The sequence below is a fragment of the Microtus pennsylvanicus genome, chromosome 4 (assembly GCF_037038515.1).
Source record: "Microtus pennsylvanicus isolate mMicPen1 chromosome 4, mMicPen1.hap1, whole genome shotgun sequence".
Taxonomy (NCBI): Eukaryota; Metazoa; Chordata; class Mammalia; order Rodentia; family Cricetidae; genus Microtus; species Microtus pennsylvanicus.
This window is the reverse complement of record NC_134582.1, coordinates 77,604,732-77,622,520: the sequence shown is the minus strand read 5'-3', so window position 1 is coordinate 77,622,520 and position 17,789 is coordinate 77,604,732. Positions and strand designations below refer to the sequence as shown.

The following is a 17,789-nucleotide window of genomic DNA, read 5'->3' as shown; positions in this document are numbered from 1 at the left end:
ACCCAAATTCACGTCCTCATACTTGGACAGCAAGTGCTCTTTCCCACTAACCCATCTCCCCAAACCTTCATTTATTTATTGCCAGCTGAGTCCTATTGCAGGCAGCCTTTGGTGTTTATAAACCGCCCCCCTCCACCTCCTTCTTCTGAACAACTTTGCAAATGTGCCCTAAATGGGCTGGCTCCTCTGGCTGCCACTTTCCCCTGGAAGGCCCCAAGGCTGCAGTTATTAGGAAGTGCGAGGGAGGGTGGTGGCCAGAAGTAAGTACTAAGGGAATTCCTCAGGTGACTGGGGCAGCCTCTTGGATCACACCTAGTGAGTGCTGTGCCTTTAAGATCCTCTGGGGGCGGGTTGTCAGTCACCCGCCCTCATTCGCTGACTGCCCCAGCGCGGGTGGCTGGAACACTGAATTTCAGAAGAACCTGCCGGGTGATCAAGTCGCCTTGCCTGCGCTGGCTCTTGCGACCTGGGCCATGCCCGACACACACTGAGGGACGTTGCTCTGGCTGCCTGAGGGAGAGGAGGGAGAGTCACAAGTCACTTTGGCCATGGGCAACTTCCAGTTGGAAGACTTTGCAGCGGGCTGGATCGGAGGTGAGTGTGCTTGCCAGACTCCCCCTCTCCCTCTCCCGCATTACAGGGCAAACAGCGGAGGCCCAGTGCCAGCTGTTTGCACCTGGTGTTCTTGGTGCGCTTTGCAGCTCCACATTGCCTGGTTTCATCTGGAGCAGAGTGAGCAGAGTGAGCAATGCCTGCAGCACCTGGCGTCCCTAGCCCAGTCCCCTTGGCTGGTCCTGTCCTTAACTTCTGAAGCCAAGCTCTTAAGATTCACAGTGATTTCTTTGAGCTTCTGGTTTGCCTCAACGTCAGGTTCCGAGGAACTTGGATCCCATAATGATTAAACCGCTGGTCAGGGTAGACAACCAATGAAGCCACCCGAGTGTGTGCACACCCTTCAGTGACCTGGAGCAGGAGCACACCTGGGTTTGGGGACGCGTCTCCAAGAAACTTGTGCTTAGGTTGGCACTTGGCTTGGCTCCTAAATCCCGGTGTCAGGGTGACCAAGAACCTGGACTTTAAGATCAGATTGGTCTCAAAGGCGTTGCCCCTGGCGGGAGTGGAGCCCGTGGGGCAGGGAGTGGAGCTCTGTGGAGCATTTGCCCAGGACAACCGAGAAGAATCCCTCTGGTCCAGCTGCTGGCACTTATCAGCCCTCGTTTCTTCAGTGCCCTCCTCTCCTTTTCTTCTGAACCCTTTGGTCCCTCTGCTTGGCTGTCACTACATTTTACCATACAGGACTGGTACAGTTAACATAATGACAGACAGTCTCTGAGTAAAGCCCACCCGCTGCTTGCTGTGTGCTGAGGTCCCTGTCAAACGCCTTAAGTTCCTTGATGACATGTGCACCAAACTCACCACAATGCCCTCCACATTTGTCTGAAGCCCTACAGACTTTCCCAGCTCTGGAAACTACTGCTCTAGCACCCTACTTTTTCTTTATTCTTTATTTTGCACCCCTGCTTTCAGATATGTAGGCTGAGTGTGAGCAGGGGGAGGGGCGCTTGGCTCTGAACTGCTGCTCCGGACCTGAGGATGCCTGCCCCACCCTGGGGAAGATATTGGCACCTGGGCATTGGAGCGCCTGTCTCAAAGCTGGACCAGCAGAGCGAGGTTTTGCCTGCTGTTCAACTCCATGCTATTCAGTTCAGGGGAGAGTGGAGGGTGAAGAAGACAGGAGGTTCTAGACCCAGCAACCAGCGTCCCTGTGGCCTGACTTGTTAAACCACCTCTGCTGGCAGAGATGTTGCCTTTTTTTATCAGTGTGGTGGAAGGATTCTCCCTGGGAAAGCAGCCCTGTGTGAATGCCAGCGGCTAGGGACCACAAAGGCTTCTTTATCTAGGTGACTTTGAGACAGCCTGATACAAGTATGTGAGTAGCCAGGCATTTCTGTTCTTTCTCTTCCCTCTTCCTCCTTTTCTCCCCTCCCTTCCCTGCCTTCTCCTTATTCATTCAATTGTCACTCCTAATTCCCTTCCCCTGGAACCTAGGGGCTTTGCCTATTCTCCATGATAAAGTTGCCAGCACATTTGCCTCTTGTGTCCGACTTCTCTTGCTTAGCATAATAAGGTTTTTTTTAGGGGTCACCCACACTGTAACAGGGTCTGTACTCCATTCCTATCTGTTTTGTGTCTTTATCTGGGGAGATATGAACAAGTGGCTATTCACCCCAGATAGAGCACTGATGACAGACCAAAGAAATGATTCTATCAAAGTCTCATTGAACGAGTCCGTGAGTTTACTAGAGTTACTTTCAGGAGTATAGGCAAGGGGTTAGTTACGGGAGCATGGGTGACTGACTCAAGGAGGGCTACAGCCCTGAAGAACCCACCCCTGCATGACTGACAGTTCCTAAAAGTCGCTGCACATCTGGTCTCATTTCAGCTGGACAGAGTCTCCTCCTTCCAGCAGCCCTTACTGTGTATATAACTTTGGGAAGAGGACCTTGTAAATCTTATGAGTTTCAGGAAGTTCTGAGACTTGTGAGTTTTCCTTCCCAAGTCTTAAGGATTCTTCTTCCAGGATGGGATGTTTCCATAAGGAGGAAATGGCTACACAGTACTAATCACAGCTAGGTAACGATTCATTGTTACCTATAAATGCTATATTTATTCACTGTATGTCACTTGAATTTGTCCCCTGCGAGGAATGCCATGGTGACCATGGCTGTGCTTACTCTTGTTTGAGTTCTTGCTTTCAGTTCTTAGGGAAATATCTAGGATGGGATATTGGGGATAGGATGAGTCATGTAGTAATTCTGGGTTTAACTTTTTTGAGGAATAGCCAATTTATACAGCGATGGCACCGATTCCTATTCCCATCCAAAACATACAAGAGTTCTCAGGGCTGGAGCGCACTCAGGAGTTGAGAGTCTGCTCTGCTCTCCCAGTGTAGTTTCAGGCATTTATACTCATAACCATCTATCTACATATGTAATTTCAGGGACTCAGAGTCCCCTTCTAGCCTCTGTGGGCAGGCACCACCCTCATGTGGTACACATACATATACATGTGAGATCCAATTTCTTAGCCAGGCAGTGGTGGCACACACCTTTAATCCCAGCATCCAGGAGGCAAAGGCAAATTCATCTCTGTGAGTTCAAGGCCAGCCTGGTCTACAAAGTGAGTTCCAGGACAGCTAGGGCTCCACAGAGAAACCCTGTCTTTAAAAAAATATTCAATTTCTTTGTATTTTTGTAAACACTTTATAATTTATTTTCCTTTTAAAAAAATGCAGTCTATCTAGTGGAAGTAGAGGGGAATTTCATTGCTTTGGTTTACATTTCCCTAGTGACCAACAATGTTGAGTATGTATGTTCATGTTGGCTATTGGCATATTTTCTTCAGAGATGTTAATTTTGGCCATTTAAACAATGTTTTAGGTGTAAGAGCTCTGTGTGTATTCTGGACTTGAGACCCTTAACAGATTTAAGTGGTTTGTAAACAGTATCTCCCAGTCTTAAGCCACTGTCTTCACTTTAATGCTAGTATCTATAGTGATGTCTAGTTTATGGACTCTTTTTCTTTCATTGTTTGTGCTTTACTGTAACTACAAATGTAACAAAACCCAGGTTACAACATATTTCCACATATTTGTGTCTTTTACTTTTTTAACCTTTTGCTCTATTTTGGATAAAAGTGAGGCAGAGTCTAAGTCCATTCTTTGGCACATGGATATCTAGTTGACTCTGAGCCATAATTCTGGTTTTGGAGAACTTGAAATAATAAGGTCCCAGCTGAGTCTACTCTCCGGCTTCCTTGGTACTGGATCAGGCCTTGCGCACTGGACGCCCCTCTAGTAACCGCTGACTGACATGCCTCTGCTCTCCGGCCTCCTCTAGGGGATGGCAGGGACACCCACGAGTCCAGGGTTTGGGTGACCAGGTGCTGTTCTTTGACCTACAGGTGCAGCCGGTGTCATTGTGGGCTACCCTCTGGACACAGTCAAGGTACAGTAGCTGTGTTTTCATGACCCCTTGGGGAGGTACCTGGAGTAGGTCTGCCCTTGGAGCCATGCCTCTCTCTGATCTCTGAGGACTCTCCAGCCCAGGGCAGGCCTTCTGCTGGCCTAGGGGAATGTGATGTCAGGAGGCTTGTCCCTGACTCCTGTCTGCCTGCAGGATTTTGTGAGTTGGTGAGGAAGGAGACAGGATACTGATGATTGTCCTCCTCCAAGTGCCTGGGGACTGATGCTTGTCCTCCTCCAAGTGCCTGGGGACTGATGAATGTCCTCCTCCAAGTGCCTGGGGATTGGACAGTCAGGAAGGGTTTCAGATGTGAGATGCGGTCTGAGTTTAAAGTGTGAGACTGGGTAAGGCAATTAATCCATCTCCCTAATTATAAACCTAACGCTTATGAACAGATTGATAGCATTTCCCATCAATCACCTGTATCATATATGCTTATGAATGTAGATGGATGTCAGTCAAATTCCTGGTCATGCTATTTGCCATGGCTGCTCCTCAGAGGAAAGTGAGTGAGATAGGGTTGAAGGAGGAGACTCTGGCCTTATAGTGAAGCTTTTATTGAGAAGATGTATTCCCATATTAGTTGCACACTTAGAATTGTCTTTAAAAACTATATTACTAAAAGATACCCTTGTTTATCGTGGAAGATTGAGCCTGCAGAGGATGCCGGCTCAGAGACCGTCACTTGGATGGCCTGTCCCCTTGCTGCCTGCTAGGTGCTGCAGCGGACAGGGCCACTCTGGGGTCTCACAGCTTCTCCTAACAGGCAGCGCGGGATATAGGGACTAAGAAAACCTCTTAGCGAGAAATTCAGGCCACACATCTATAAAGAAGTGGAACCCTCCGAGGCCAGGGCAGGTGCTCTTCTGAACAGTTGTATGGACTTCCGCAGATGCTCTGTGCCTCTCGCCTCCTGCCCCTGGTTCCTATGTAACCTCTTAAGTCAGTGCAGAGTTGTTACTATACTAAGCCTGTTCCCAAGGCAAGGGCAAGATAGAGGGAGATGGGTGGCCCTGTCTGGTGGGGAATCTAATGCGTACATAAGCTTGTGTGTGTCTTAATCTAACGTGAACCCTGCTTTGTGTGTAAGCTCAACGGGAGGATGGAGATGGAAGGGAATTCCAGGGGGCAGCAGAGCGAAGGTTGGAGGCAGGAAATGTATATGTGGTTGGCATGGAAGGGAGGATGCCAGGAGAAGAAATGGTGTGGAGGGTAACAGGAAGGCCAGTCTCCACCTCCAAAGTGTCCTGGGCGTAGGTGGCATTTGATAGGGGCCCTGGGGAGTTTTAAAGCGGGTGACGTGATCACAATTATTTTGAGAAAAACCAGCCTGGCTGTGGTGTAGAGACGGCCTAGAAGTGAGAAGGCCACACTAGGGCCAAGGCCTTGTCCAGGTGAGAAAGGGGCGGGCAGAAAGATGGAAAAATGATCAGGTGTCCCCAAAGATGTGCTGAAGGGTGGGGTGATGGGCAGCATAGGTAGAGAAAGCCAAGGTCTGGCCTTTGTGCACTTAAGAGGCAGCCATCATCACTGCACAGCCAGCTGGTCTCGTTTGTTCTCTGGCTCAAAGTGGCCTTTGGCTGTGTGGAGGGAGCTGGGTTTGATGGATAGGGCACCAGGCTGGCCAGGACTGAGCCTGGTCCTTCTTCCTGGCTGGGTCACTGGGGACAGAGCCGATCTCTTTGGGTATCTTTGGAGGCTTGTGACCTATGTCAGTGTCTCTTTGCCCTCTGCTTCCTCCACAGACTCGCCTGCAGGCTGGTGTTGGCTATGGGAACACATTCAGTTGCATCCGCATGGTGTACGAGAAGGAGCGTGTAAGTGCCCTGCGGTGGGTGGAGGGTCCTGCCAGGGTCCCTCACGGACTGGGGCCCAGGCCCTGGGGTGGGTGGAGGGCGCCTGCCACGGTATCTCATGGACTGGGGCCCAGGCCACACTCCTACACTGGCACAATAGGCATGAGGGAGCTTGTTCCTGCTTATCACCTGTTTTTCTCATTGCCACATGGCAAATGCTACCTTACCTCAGCTTACCCTTGGACACCTAGTACATTGCTGGGGAGAAACTGGTTTTGTATGAACTCTCTGGAAATCTCTGGGGACTTTAGAACCACAGCATGGAAAGTTCCTGCGCCAACAAAGACCACTGTTAGTTTCACAAAACAGTGATTTCTGGGTAAACTGAGTCACAGCGGAGTTTCCTTTATGTGGGTGCAGAACCTACCCACGTGACTGAGGCGCTGATTTTCAAATAGGAAATGGAGTGATATCTTGTAACACAAACTCCCTTTTTAAGAATGAGTGGGTTGAAGCTGGGCAGTGGTGGTGCATGCCTTTAATCCCAGGCAGATCTCTGTGAGTTCTAGGCCAGCCTGGTCTACAGAGCGAGTTCCAGGACAGGCTCCAAAGCTACACAGAGAAACCCTGTCTCGAAAAAGCAAAACAAACAAAAGAGTGGGTTGCTTCCTAAGACTGCCCTTTTGAGAATCTAAAATAAAAAAATTAAATTGAGGCTGAAGTGACCTAGTTGAAAGAAACAGCCGAATGCAGTTTCTGGGGCTCTGCGGCTTTTCTCTGAGTCCTGGAAATGTACCCAGTTGTGACTGTTGATGCCACGGGCTCCATTGTAACGAATGCCCTAGGGTTGCATGGCCTCCTGCAGGTACCAAGCTTGTCAACAATCACCTTGACTGCCAGTATTGTTTTCTCTCTCTTGATTGGCCACTGAGGTCAGGGTGAGTACTGCCAAGCTCAGACTTGGTGTTCCAAGTCAATGGGCATGATGCCCCAGTCTCCTGAAAGATAGCCACTGGGTCTTTTTTTGGCTCATAGTCCCTGTGGCTCTTGCCAGCCCGCGTTCCACTGCCAGCACTCTGGTGGGTGGGGACTTTAGGTGGTGTTTCTGAGGCAGTGTTTATGGAGAATAGCCTGAAACAAGACTTACGCATGTGCGTGTGTGCGCGCGCGCACACACACGCACACACATATATGGGGTGCCCACCAGGATCTCCAGCCTGTGGCACAGCTTTGCCCAGGGTCAGTTTATGAGATGCCTCCTAGAGCTTTGCCATCTTTGGCACAAGTGCGCCGTTTCAACTCTCCAACGGTTGTGGAATTTTCCAGTTTTCCTTTGAGCCGCTGTGGTTTTATTGACCACAGACACAGAAGACACCCTGCCCCCAGCAGGAAACATTGCTTTTCCGCTTCCTCCTCCTCCCTCTACTGCCTTGTGTGTGCATATGTGTGCATGCATGTAAGCGGAGACTGCTCTTCTATTCCCAGCTGCCCAGGCCTGAACAATCACACAGGAACTACATGAATTACAACACTGCTTGGCCTCTTATTAAGTTAACTCTTGCATGTTATATTAACCCATTTCTATTAATCAGTGTATCACAAGTTTGTGGCCTACCGGTAAGGTTCTGGCATCTGTCTCCTTTGGCAGCAACATGGGATCTCCCTGGCTCTGCCTTCTCTTTCTCTCTCTCTCTCTCTCTCTCTCTCTCTCTCTCTCTCTCTCTCTCCCCATCTCTGTTCAGATTGCTCACCTGGCTTTATTCTGCTCTGCCATAGACCAAAGCAGCTTTATTTATCAGCCAATAAAGCAACACATATACAGAAGGACATCCCACATCACGTTCATATGTGTTTGTATGTATATGTATTTATGTGTCTGTGTGTGGAGGAGGACCTACAGGCTATCCCTAGCACCCCTGGGAGATCCCTTTGTTAGCCCCTCATCACAGACTTACACAGACTTAGTGAGTTGTACAATACAATTTTTCTGCACTCTCCAGCCCCACCCTCATCTGCCTTACTCCCAGACCATGAGCTCGATATGGTGAAGACTGTTTTGTTATTGGTGCCTCCCAGGGCTTAGCACACAGAAAGTAATGGGAGAAAGAAAGAGAGAGAGAGAGAGAGAGAGAGAGAGAGAGAGAGAGAGAGAGAGAGAGAGAGAGCTTTGCTTGAGTGGCAAGTGAAGAAGTGTATTAGTACTAAATTATCCCCCACTACTTCTTAGAACCCCTTAGATATTCTGCAGACACAGCCTGATTTTTTCCAGCCATTTGGAACACACACACACACACACACACACACACACACACACACACAATCTTAACATTAACATCTATATGACACCAAGATTGCATTGTGCAAAGGCTCATCTTTAGGTCTAGAATGACCACCTGGGTGGCATGTGGCCTTCCTCCTCCTCTGTCTTTTTCATGTCATCTAGACCCTTTGGTGGCTCTTCTCTGATACAGTGGATTATTGATTCTGGATGCATGCATTACCTGAAGCTCCCAGGAGGGAGACTGAGAGCATCAGGGAGTCCCACACCTGGTATGTAGACAGAGAGCCTGTGGCGTGGTTTGGCCTCATACTTCCTCCCTCTGGTCCCCTTGCACAGGTGTTTGGCTTCTTCAAGGGCATGTCTTTCCCCGTGGCCAGCATTGCTGTCTACAACTCGGTGGTGTTTGGGGTCTTCAGTAATACAGAACGGTTCCTCAGCCGGCACCGCTATGGGGAGCCTGAGGCTGGCCCTGGCCGAAGCCTGTCTGACCTACTCCTGGCAAGCATGGTGGCTGGAATGGTCTCCGTTGGACTGGGCGGGCCTGCAGAACTCATCAAGATCCGACTGCAGATGCAAACACAGCCTTTTCGGGAAGGTAAGAGGCCAATGGGGGAAAATCCAGTGTTGAGGACCTGTGTGTGACCTTTCTGCTCTTGGCTGGATCTGGGGTGCCATTGTTCATAGCCTCGTTAGTGATCAAGGCTATCCCCTTCCTGTTCACTACAAGCACCGTCTCTCATTTTCTCTCAAGAGTTTTCCATGCTGCTCTTGAAAGAGGCTTCAACAGAGGAAGAAGAAAGGAAGGGGTGTACGCTGTGTATCCTCTTTGGTGGAGTTCGGTGCCAGAGGAGATAAGGGGGCGGGGCAAGCACTGTGTGTCCGTTTTGGTGGAGTTGGGCACTGGGGGAGGTGTATGTCAATGCCTCAGAGTTTTGTTCTTGGTTCTTCCGCTAATTTTTACCATCTTATAAGACGAGGTGTTGCTCTCTCCCTACCTCTGTTTCCATTTCTGTAGGCTGGAGGGGCTGGATCCCTGGTCTTTTCTGTCATATTATGGATATGCTAAGCCCCTTTCGGCTGTGGCTGTGTGTCTGCTCTGCTCAGCGAGGCTGGGGTTTGGCTGTGTGACACATGGGGGACCCACAGCTTATTCAGGAGCGTCCTGGCCCCAGTCCATAGCTCTCTGTCCAGGGAGGGTCTAGTGCAGGCCTGAAGCCCTGTGAGCGTGAGGCTGATGCTCCCCCAGGGCACAGGGAGAGCCTGTGGCCCAGCTGCCCTGAGGATGTGTCTCTCCAATACATAAAGTCAGTGTCAGCACAGAGGAGATCTATGTATGTGTTGCATCACGCACTCAGGGCTCTATCCCGAGGACCCTGGAACAGGACCCGTTCACCTCATCTCCAGATGCCTCCATCTAAGAGCTTGACAGAAACTGGATGTCCTGTAGGGAGAATACAGACTCTCAGCCAGGCTAGATCTGGGGGGCTGGGAGTAGAGTTGAGAGCAGGGGATAAGGAGGCTTGAAAATATTGGAGCAGGACACTAGGCCTGCTTGACCTGGAGTGTGAGAGCCTGAGGTACGGCCCGCCTGGGTCAGGATCCACCCACCTAGGAAGTTCAGATCTTTCTAGCATACCACCTCCTAGGTAATCCCTTTGACCAGTGGAAACACAGAGACCATGAGTTCCCAGCTCCAGGAGAGGCATAACAGGAGGACTGGCCTTCCCTGACCACACCTGTGTGATCACCCAGCTCTGGCCTTCCCTGACCACACCTGTGTGATCACCCAGCTCTGGCCTTCCCTGACTATGCCTGTGTGAGCACCCGGCTCTAGCCTTCCCTGACCACACCTGTGTGAGTGCCCAGCTCTGGCCTTCCCTGACTATGCCTATGTGAGCCCCTGGCTCTGGCCTCATGTGGCCGTTCTCTGGGGTCCTGGGGGAAACCCGCTGTCATAAACCCCTCAAGGCAGCAACAGAAAAGGAATATGTGTCTGTCTGTCCTTCTGAGCATGCAGGAGACAAGCCCTCAGGGAGCCCAAAGAGGAGGGTTGACACAGCTCTAGTCCTCAGAGCCTATGTCCAGGTCTCAGATGACAGAGAAGACAAAGACAGCTTACCTGAGTGAGTGGAGGGAGGAGCCACCTCAGCAATGCCCACGAGTCCACTGAGTTGGGCTCAGTGGGTCACAGCCATGGGGGCCACATAGCACAGAGCCCTGTGATATATTAGACTCCATGGCAGGAATCCTGCTTGTCTGATCTTCACAATGCCCTGACTTCTGGGTACCTGCCAGGGAAGCAGACAGGCCTCGTAGCCTGGGGTCTTATCCTACTGGAGGTATAACGAGATAATAGCACAGGTCTCACTCTGAGCTCATGGGTGCGCTTCTGGCTTATAGAAGCTAAGGCTATAGTGATTTTATAACTTCTGGCCACCTAAGACTTTGAACAAATTTTATGTCTCCAAAATATTGCTCAAGATGGCCCAGTTCCCAGTTCCTGGACTCTGAAAGGGGGCTCCAAGTCACTAAGTCAGGCTGTGCACTCGTCCATTCTTCTCTTCACCTCTCATCATGGCTGCTTGGGACAAGGCCTCTGGTGACCACAAATGTCAGAGGAACTCTGAAGAAGGGTTGTGGGAGGCAGAGCATCACCAGATAGGACTCTCTCTAGAAAATGAGGAAGGATGTGGTTTTCATTAATTTGCTTCTTGTGAACTCTCGGGCTAGAAAGAGAAATTTCAGGCAGTTTAGAAGAGGTAACACAGGGAACAGAGGCCCTAGGAAGTCCTCCCTCAGTAACACAGGGAGCAGAAGTTCTAAGAAGTCCTCCCTCGGTAACACAGGGAGCAGAGGCCCTAGGAAGTCCTCCCTCAGTAACACAGGGAGCAGAGGCCCTAGGAAGTCCTCCCTCAGTAACACAGGGAACAGAGGCCCTAGGAAGTCCTCCCTCAGTAACACGGGGAGCAGAGGCCCTAGGAAGTCCTCCCTCAGTAACACAGGGAGCAGAAGTTCTAGGAAGTCCTCCTTCGGTAACACAGGGAGCAGAGGCCCTAGGAAATCCTCCCTCAGTAACACGGGGAGCAGAGGCCCTAGGAAATCCTCCCTCAGTAACACGGGGAGCAGAGGCCCTAGGAAGTCCTCCCTCAGTAATACGGGGAGCAGAGGCCCTAGGAAGTCCTCCCTCGGTAACACAGGGAGCAGAGGGCCTAGGAAGTCCTTCCTCTCCCATCTTGTTGAGACACGGCCTTCCTTCCATATTTCAGCTTTCCTCTTTTGATTAAAACACGAACCCGAGGCATATATTACTGCATGCCTCCCTCTGCTCTTGAAAAGCTACAACCCAGGCAGATGGGGCAGCACCGGTATCTGAATGCAGCAGGAGCAGCAGGGGCTGTGGCGACCTCCGTGGTGTCCTTCCAAGGGGACAGCCGTGACTCTGTTCTCTCATGGCTGCTATCCTGTGGCCTGACATGTTTGGAGCCTCTGATTATTTGAGGACAAGACAGAAAGTTGTACTTTAAATATTGCAGTTGGAAAATTCCAGGTACTTCAGTTCCAAGGACATGCGGAGAGACCACCCTGTGGCCTGACTTGTTTGGGGCCAGGGAGGACTGCAGGATGGCAGTCTCGGCTGCAGGTCCAGCCCTCGTGAACGATGGTTTTGCTGACCTGAGCATTTACAGGACGTGTGGGCACCACTGGGGAGATCTCCCTTGGTTTGTGGTTTTAATTCAGATTTGCCAGTTCACTTCCAGGGCAGTGATGGCATGATGTGAGAGGCGGCCTGGCATTTGGAGCTAACCACCAGAGACCGTGTTCCCTACTTTAGTAAATGTGACAGATTTGGAGGTCATAGTGAGGTGGCCCAGCTCATCTTTTGGGGAGAGCCAGCGACTTCCTCCTGAATGTGTATGAGTGGTGTCCCATGGCTGAAAACTGACCAGAACACCGAACCTGCCCTGCCACCCTGAATGACCCCCCCAGGAGACACACACTGCTGACTCACTAAGGTGTTGGCCTTTGCTAATCTTACGTAGGCTAAGGATTTTAAGAGAATTCACCCAGACCAGACAGACAGCTTTACATCTTCTGGTTCTCCCCCACGGAAGCAGACACATTTTCTCTGTCATTCAAATAGCATATTCATTTATTTAAAATAGGTGCGGTTCTTAAAATAGGTGTGCACTGTTCCCTCAAACACACATTGCACATGTACACACGCATGCACACACATGCACAAAGTCACGCATGCACACAGACAGGGCCAGTATCCTATGGTAAGAATTCCACTTCTGGAGTTAGGCTGCCAGTACCTGAGAAAGTTAGGATGACTCACTTGGTGCCACGGAGCCTCAGATGTGTCCCCGCACAGCGAGGACAGAATGGATGTCCACGGAGCTTTTAGCACAGTGCCCTTGTCCCCTTTGTGGCTGGTAACTCTACTACTTAGAACTGTCCCTGCTGGTGGCCATTTATCCTGTTTGCAGTTTGTCTTCACCCGAAAACAGTGAAGTCATTGGCCAACTTGTTTAGAAAGAATTGCCTTCATTAGGGTTATTTCCCTCAGTGCGTGGGCTCTCTGGTTCACGCGTGGGCGCAAGGGTGTGGCCATTTTTAAGATTCTTGGTATGCATTGTGAAACTGCTGTGCAGAGGGCTGTTGTCATTTGCATCGGCAGCTGCTGAAGTGGAAAGGGAGTTCCCTTCCAGGCAGCACCCAGGGCCATTGCGTGCCACACAGCATTTAGCACACCTCCAAACTATTCCGGCTCACCAGGACTAGTCTCCTGGGGCTCCCGCCCATTGGTATGCATGTAGGCTTTCAGATGTGCCCCCCAGGGAAGAAATATGCTTCCCCTTCAGCATTATGACTGGCGGGAATGAGCCAACCTGGGCACCCTATTGGGCCTTACTGGAAATGGGAGCTAGATGTTGAGGCCAGTGATTTTCCTGTTGTCCCATCCAGCTGTATCTTAGAGACAAACGGCCAGTGATGCTCTCATCTACCTGAATGCATACCACATTGCACTCTCATATACACACATACCACATGTGCACGTCTCATATACACACATACCACATGTGCACGTCTCATATACACACATACCACATATACACATCTCATATACACACATACCACATTGCACTCTCATATACACACATACCACATGTGCACGTCTCATATACACACATACCACATGTGCACGTCTCATATACACACATACCACATGTGCACGTCTCATATACACACGTACCACATGTGCACGTCTCATATACACACATACCACATGTGCACGTCTCATATACACACATACCACATGTGCACGTCTCATATACACACATACCACATTGCACTCTCATATACACACATACCACATGTGCACGTCTCATATACACACATACCACATGTGCACGTCTCATATACACACGTACCACATGTGCACGTCTCATATACACACGTACCACATGTGCACATCTCATATACACACATACCACATTGCACTCTCATATACACACATACCACATGTGCACGTCTCATATACACACATACCACATGTGCACGTCTCATATACACACATACCACATATACACATCTCATATACACACATACCACATGTGCACGTCTCATATACACACGTACCACATGTGCACATCTCATATACACACATACCACATGTGCACGTCTCATATACACACGTACCACATGTGCACGTCTCATATACACACGTACCACATGTGCACGTCTCATATACACACGTACCACATGTGCACGTCTCATATACACACATACCACATGTGCACGTCTCATATACACATGTACCACATGTGCACGTCTCATATACACACGTACCACATTGCACTCTCATATACACACATACCACATGTGCACGTCTCATATACACACGTACCACATGTGCACGTCTCATATACACGCGTACCACATGTGCACATCTCATATACACACATACCACATTGCACTCTCATATACACACATACCACATGTGCACGTCTCATATACACACGTACCACATGTGCACGTCTCATATACACACGTACCACATGTGCACATCTCATATACACACATACCACATGTGCACGTCTCATATACACACATACCACATGTGCACGTCTTATATACACACGTACCACATGTGCACATCTCATATACACACATACCACATGTGCACATCTCATATACACACATACCACATGTGCACGTCTCATATACACACGTACCACATGTGCACGTCTCATATACACACGGACCACATGTGCACATCTCATATACACACATACCACATTGCACTCTCATATACACACATACCACATGTACACATCTCATATACACACATACCACATTGCACTCTCATATACACACATACCACATGTGCACATCTCATATACACACGTACCACATGTGCATGTCTCATATACACACGTACCACATGTGCACGTCTCATATACACACATACCACATGTGCACGTCTCATATACACACATACCACATGTACACATCTCATATACACACATACCACATTGCACTCTCATATACACACATACCACATGTGCACGTCTCATATACACACATACCACATATACACATCTCATATACACACATACCACATGTGCACGTCTCATATACACATGTACCACATGTGCACATCTCATATACACACATACCACATGTGCACGTCTCATATACACACATACCACATGTGCACGTCTCATATACACACGTACCACATGTGCACATCTCATATACACACATACCACATGTGCACGTCTCATATACACACATACCACATGTGCACGTCTCATATACACACGTACCACATGTGCACGTCTCATATACACACATACCACATGTGCACATCTCATATACACACATACCACATGTGCACGTCTCATATACACACATACCACATGTGCACGTCTCATATACACACGTACCACATGTGCACGTCTCATATACACACGTACCACATGTGCACATCTCATATACACACATACCACATGTGCACATCTCATATACACACATACCACATGTGCACGTCTCATATACACACATATACTCACTTGCACACTGCATACTTCTCCAGGCGTGTTGGGAGGAGCAACAGATTTTCTAAGATTCCCTAAGTGCAGGAATTGCTGATGATAGCTCAATTCATTTCCCATTTAAGGGAACTATGTGGAAAGTCAGGACCCCTCTGGGAACACAAGAGACAAAACCTGGGAGAAGTTCCAGGACTCTTTACCGTGGCTATGCTTCTCCAGGAGGCTCTGAGATGCCAAAAGGTAGTGAGGGCTGGGGCTCTGGGAACATAAAAGTGGAAGGAGGATGTTTGTAGAGAGACTGTGCATATAGCCATGCACTAAACAAAACAGACCTTTGTTAAAGTTACATGCGTTGGAAGGGCACCATGGTGCTGGTTTTTGTTTTTACTCAATGGACAAAACAAGTGCTATCCTGATTTCTGGACTTGATTTCAGTCTTGAACATTCTTGTTCCCAGGTCTCCCACAGGTTTGACTACAGGTGACAAGGTAGACCAGGTGTATCCTTTCAGAATCCGGGCTCCTATTTGAATAGGGCAGCACACACAGGAATGGAAACTGTTTCTCTTGAGCCAAGTCCGTTCTCACAGCACACAGTTCACAGTGTGTTTGTATCATTGTCTAAATCACAAAGCCAAGGAAGTGGACTGACTGTTCACCTCTGCCCTACTTAATAGATGAGGAACAAAGGCCCATGGGGTTCAGGCCTTTGTACATGGTTGTACAGTAAATCGTAACTGAACTGGAACACACATCCTGGCCTACTTACAATGCCGAGTTCTTTCTGTGGAAGCACCTGACTTTTTTGGAGCCACCAAGTCCTGGGGAAACTAATGGACTCTTGGGAAATAATAGCCAACAAATAACATCCCAGCTGAGAACTTCCTGGGCATGTGACCTGAGGGGCCTGCCAGCCTGCTCATGCCCAAACCCAATCCAAGGTGGGCATAGCCGGTTTGTCTGTCCCGGAGAATGCCACCATGCTGTTGGATGCCTCTTCCCTTAGACCTGTGGATGAGACCATGATTTAGGGAGTCAGTCTTGGTTGAATGTCAAGTGTGTGAGCCTGCGGAGGTCCTGCTCAGGGACCCAGAAACTGTTTGGAGACAGGCCACGGAGTCAGAGTCCTATCATGAGGAAGTGCACTTTTCCAGAGTGTTCACTTTCTGTTGCTGTGATAAGACACTGATAAAAAGCAGCTCTAGAGAAGAAGCTCATTTCGTCTCATATCGTGCAGTCCATCATGAAGGGTGGGGACCTCAGAGTGGGGACCCGTGTGTAGGAAATGAAGGATGGTGGAAGAACACGGCTTACCAGCTCGCTCTCAGTCTTAGTTAGGGTCTCTGTGGCTGTGACGAAACACCGTGACCAGAGCAAGTTGGGGAGGAAAGAGTTTATTTGGCTCACACTTACAGATCATAGTCCATCATTGGTGGGAGCCAGAAGAAGAACTTAAGGGGCTGGAACCTGGAGGCAGGAGCTGCTGCAGAGGTCACGGAAGGGAGCTGCTTACTGGCTTGTTCCCATGGCTCCCTCAGCCTACTTCCTTATAGAACCCAGGACCATCTGCCCAGATGGCCCTTACCCATAATGGGTTGGCCTTCCCCCATCAATAATTAATTAAGAAAATGCCTTATAGATAGATCTTATGGAAGCATTTTCTCAATTAAGGTTTCCTCCTTACAGATGATTCTAGTAAAATCAGCCAGCACCCTCTCCATGGCTTGCTCAGCTTGGCTTCTTTTTATACAACTTACAACTTCCTGCCCAGGTATGACACCACTCACAGTGGGTTAGGTTCTTTCCACATCAATTGTCAATCAAGAAAATGTCCCGCAGGCTTGCCTACAGGGCAGTCTGATGGAGTCATTTTCTCAATTGGTAAAACCCTCTTCCCAGATGTCCTCAACCTATGTCAATCTGGCAAACAAACAATAACAATGAAGTAAAAATCTCACCAGCACAAAGGATTAGACAACATACTCAGAAAATGGAAGTATCAAATCCAGACCTCTACTCCCTGCCCCCAACGCCAAAAAAGCATCCTACAGAGGGAGACACTTGTCAGAGGTGAGGCCAGCTAACAGGACACCAACGCTTTCAGAACCAGTTAGAATCAGTTAGCCATAGAACCAGCCTCAGTCTTCTGTCAAAGGAGTCATGATGTGGCTAAGCTGATGAGGCAGGGGGCCTATAGATCTATACAAGGGATGGGACACTTCCCATCCCAAGGCAAAGTGAGGCTCAAGGTAGCGCCCATTCCCTTATTGCAAACATCCTGTCCATCTTGGTGTAGAGTACTTGAATTGGCACTAAGGAAACATGGGCCTTCTGAGATCCAGAGTGAAGGTAACATGCCTTTGTTTTAGGGAGGCCAGTGGCCTTAGTGGCAGTGGTCTCGGTGGCAAAGCATTCATGGCAAGAAATAATCAAAAGTTGTTTTATATATATCCTCATTATACAATAAAAATTATAGTTAGAGAAATAAAAATACTTCACTTTAGAAGAAATTATTGCTGACTGTCAATCCTTCCACACATATATGCCCCAACTCCTTCCCCAGGACCGACGCTGGAAGGTTCAGGGTGTTGGTGGGGCATCAGTGGTTTAGTGAGCTGAGCCCTGGT

At 49.1% G+C, this 17,789-nt stretch overlaps 1 protein-coding gene across 1 annotated transcript in view; it reads left to right on the top strand.

Moving 5' to 3' along the window:
- The first annotated feature begins 379 nt into the window (after positions 1 to 379).
- Positions 380 to 17,789, top strand: part of Slc25a48 (solute carrier family 25 member 48) — a 35,593-nt gene continuing 18,183 nt past the window's right edge. Inside the window, exons 1-4 of the mRNA XM_075969478.1 lie at positions 380 to 594; positions 3,964 to 4,007; positions 5,771 to 5,842; positions 8,439 to 8,697. Coding sequence (XP_075825593.1) covers positions 549 to 594; positions 3,964 to 4,007; positions 5,771 to 5,842; positions 8,439 to 8,697 — 421 coding nt within the window. The 5' untranslated portion in view covers positions 380 to 548. The remainder of the gene's footprint in view (positions 595 to 3,963; positions 4,008 to 5,770; positions 5,843 to 8,438; positions 8,698 to 17,789) is intronic.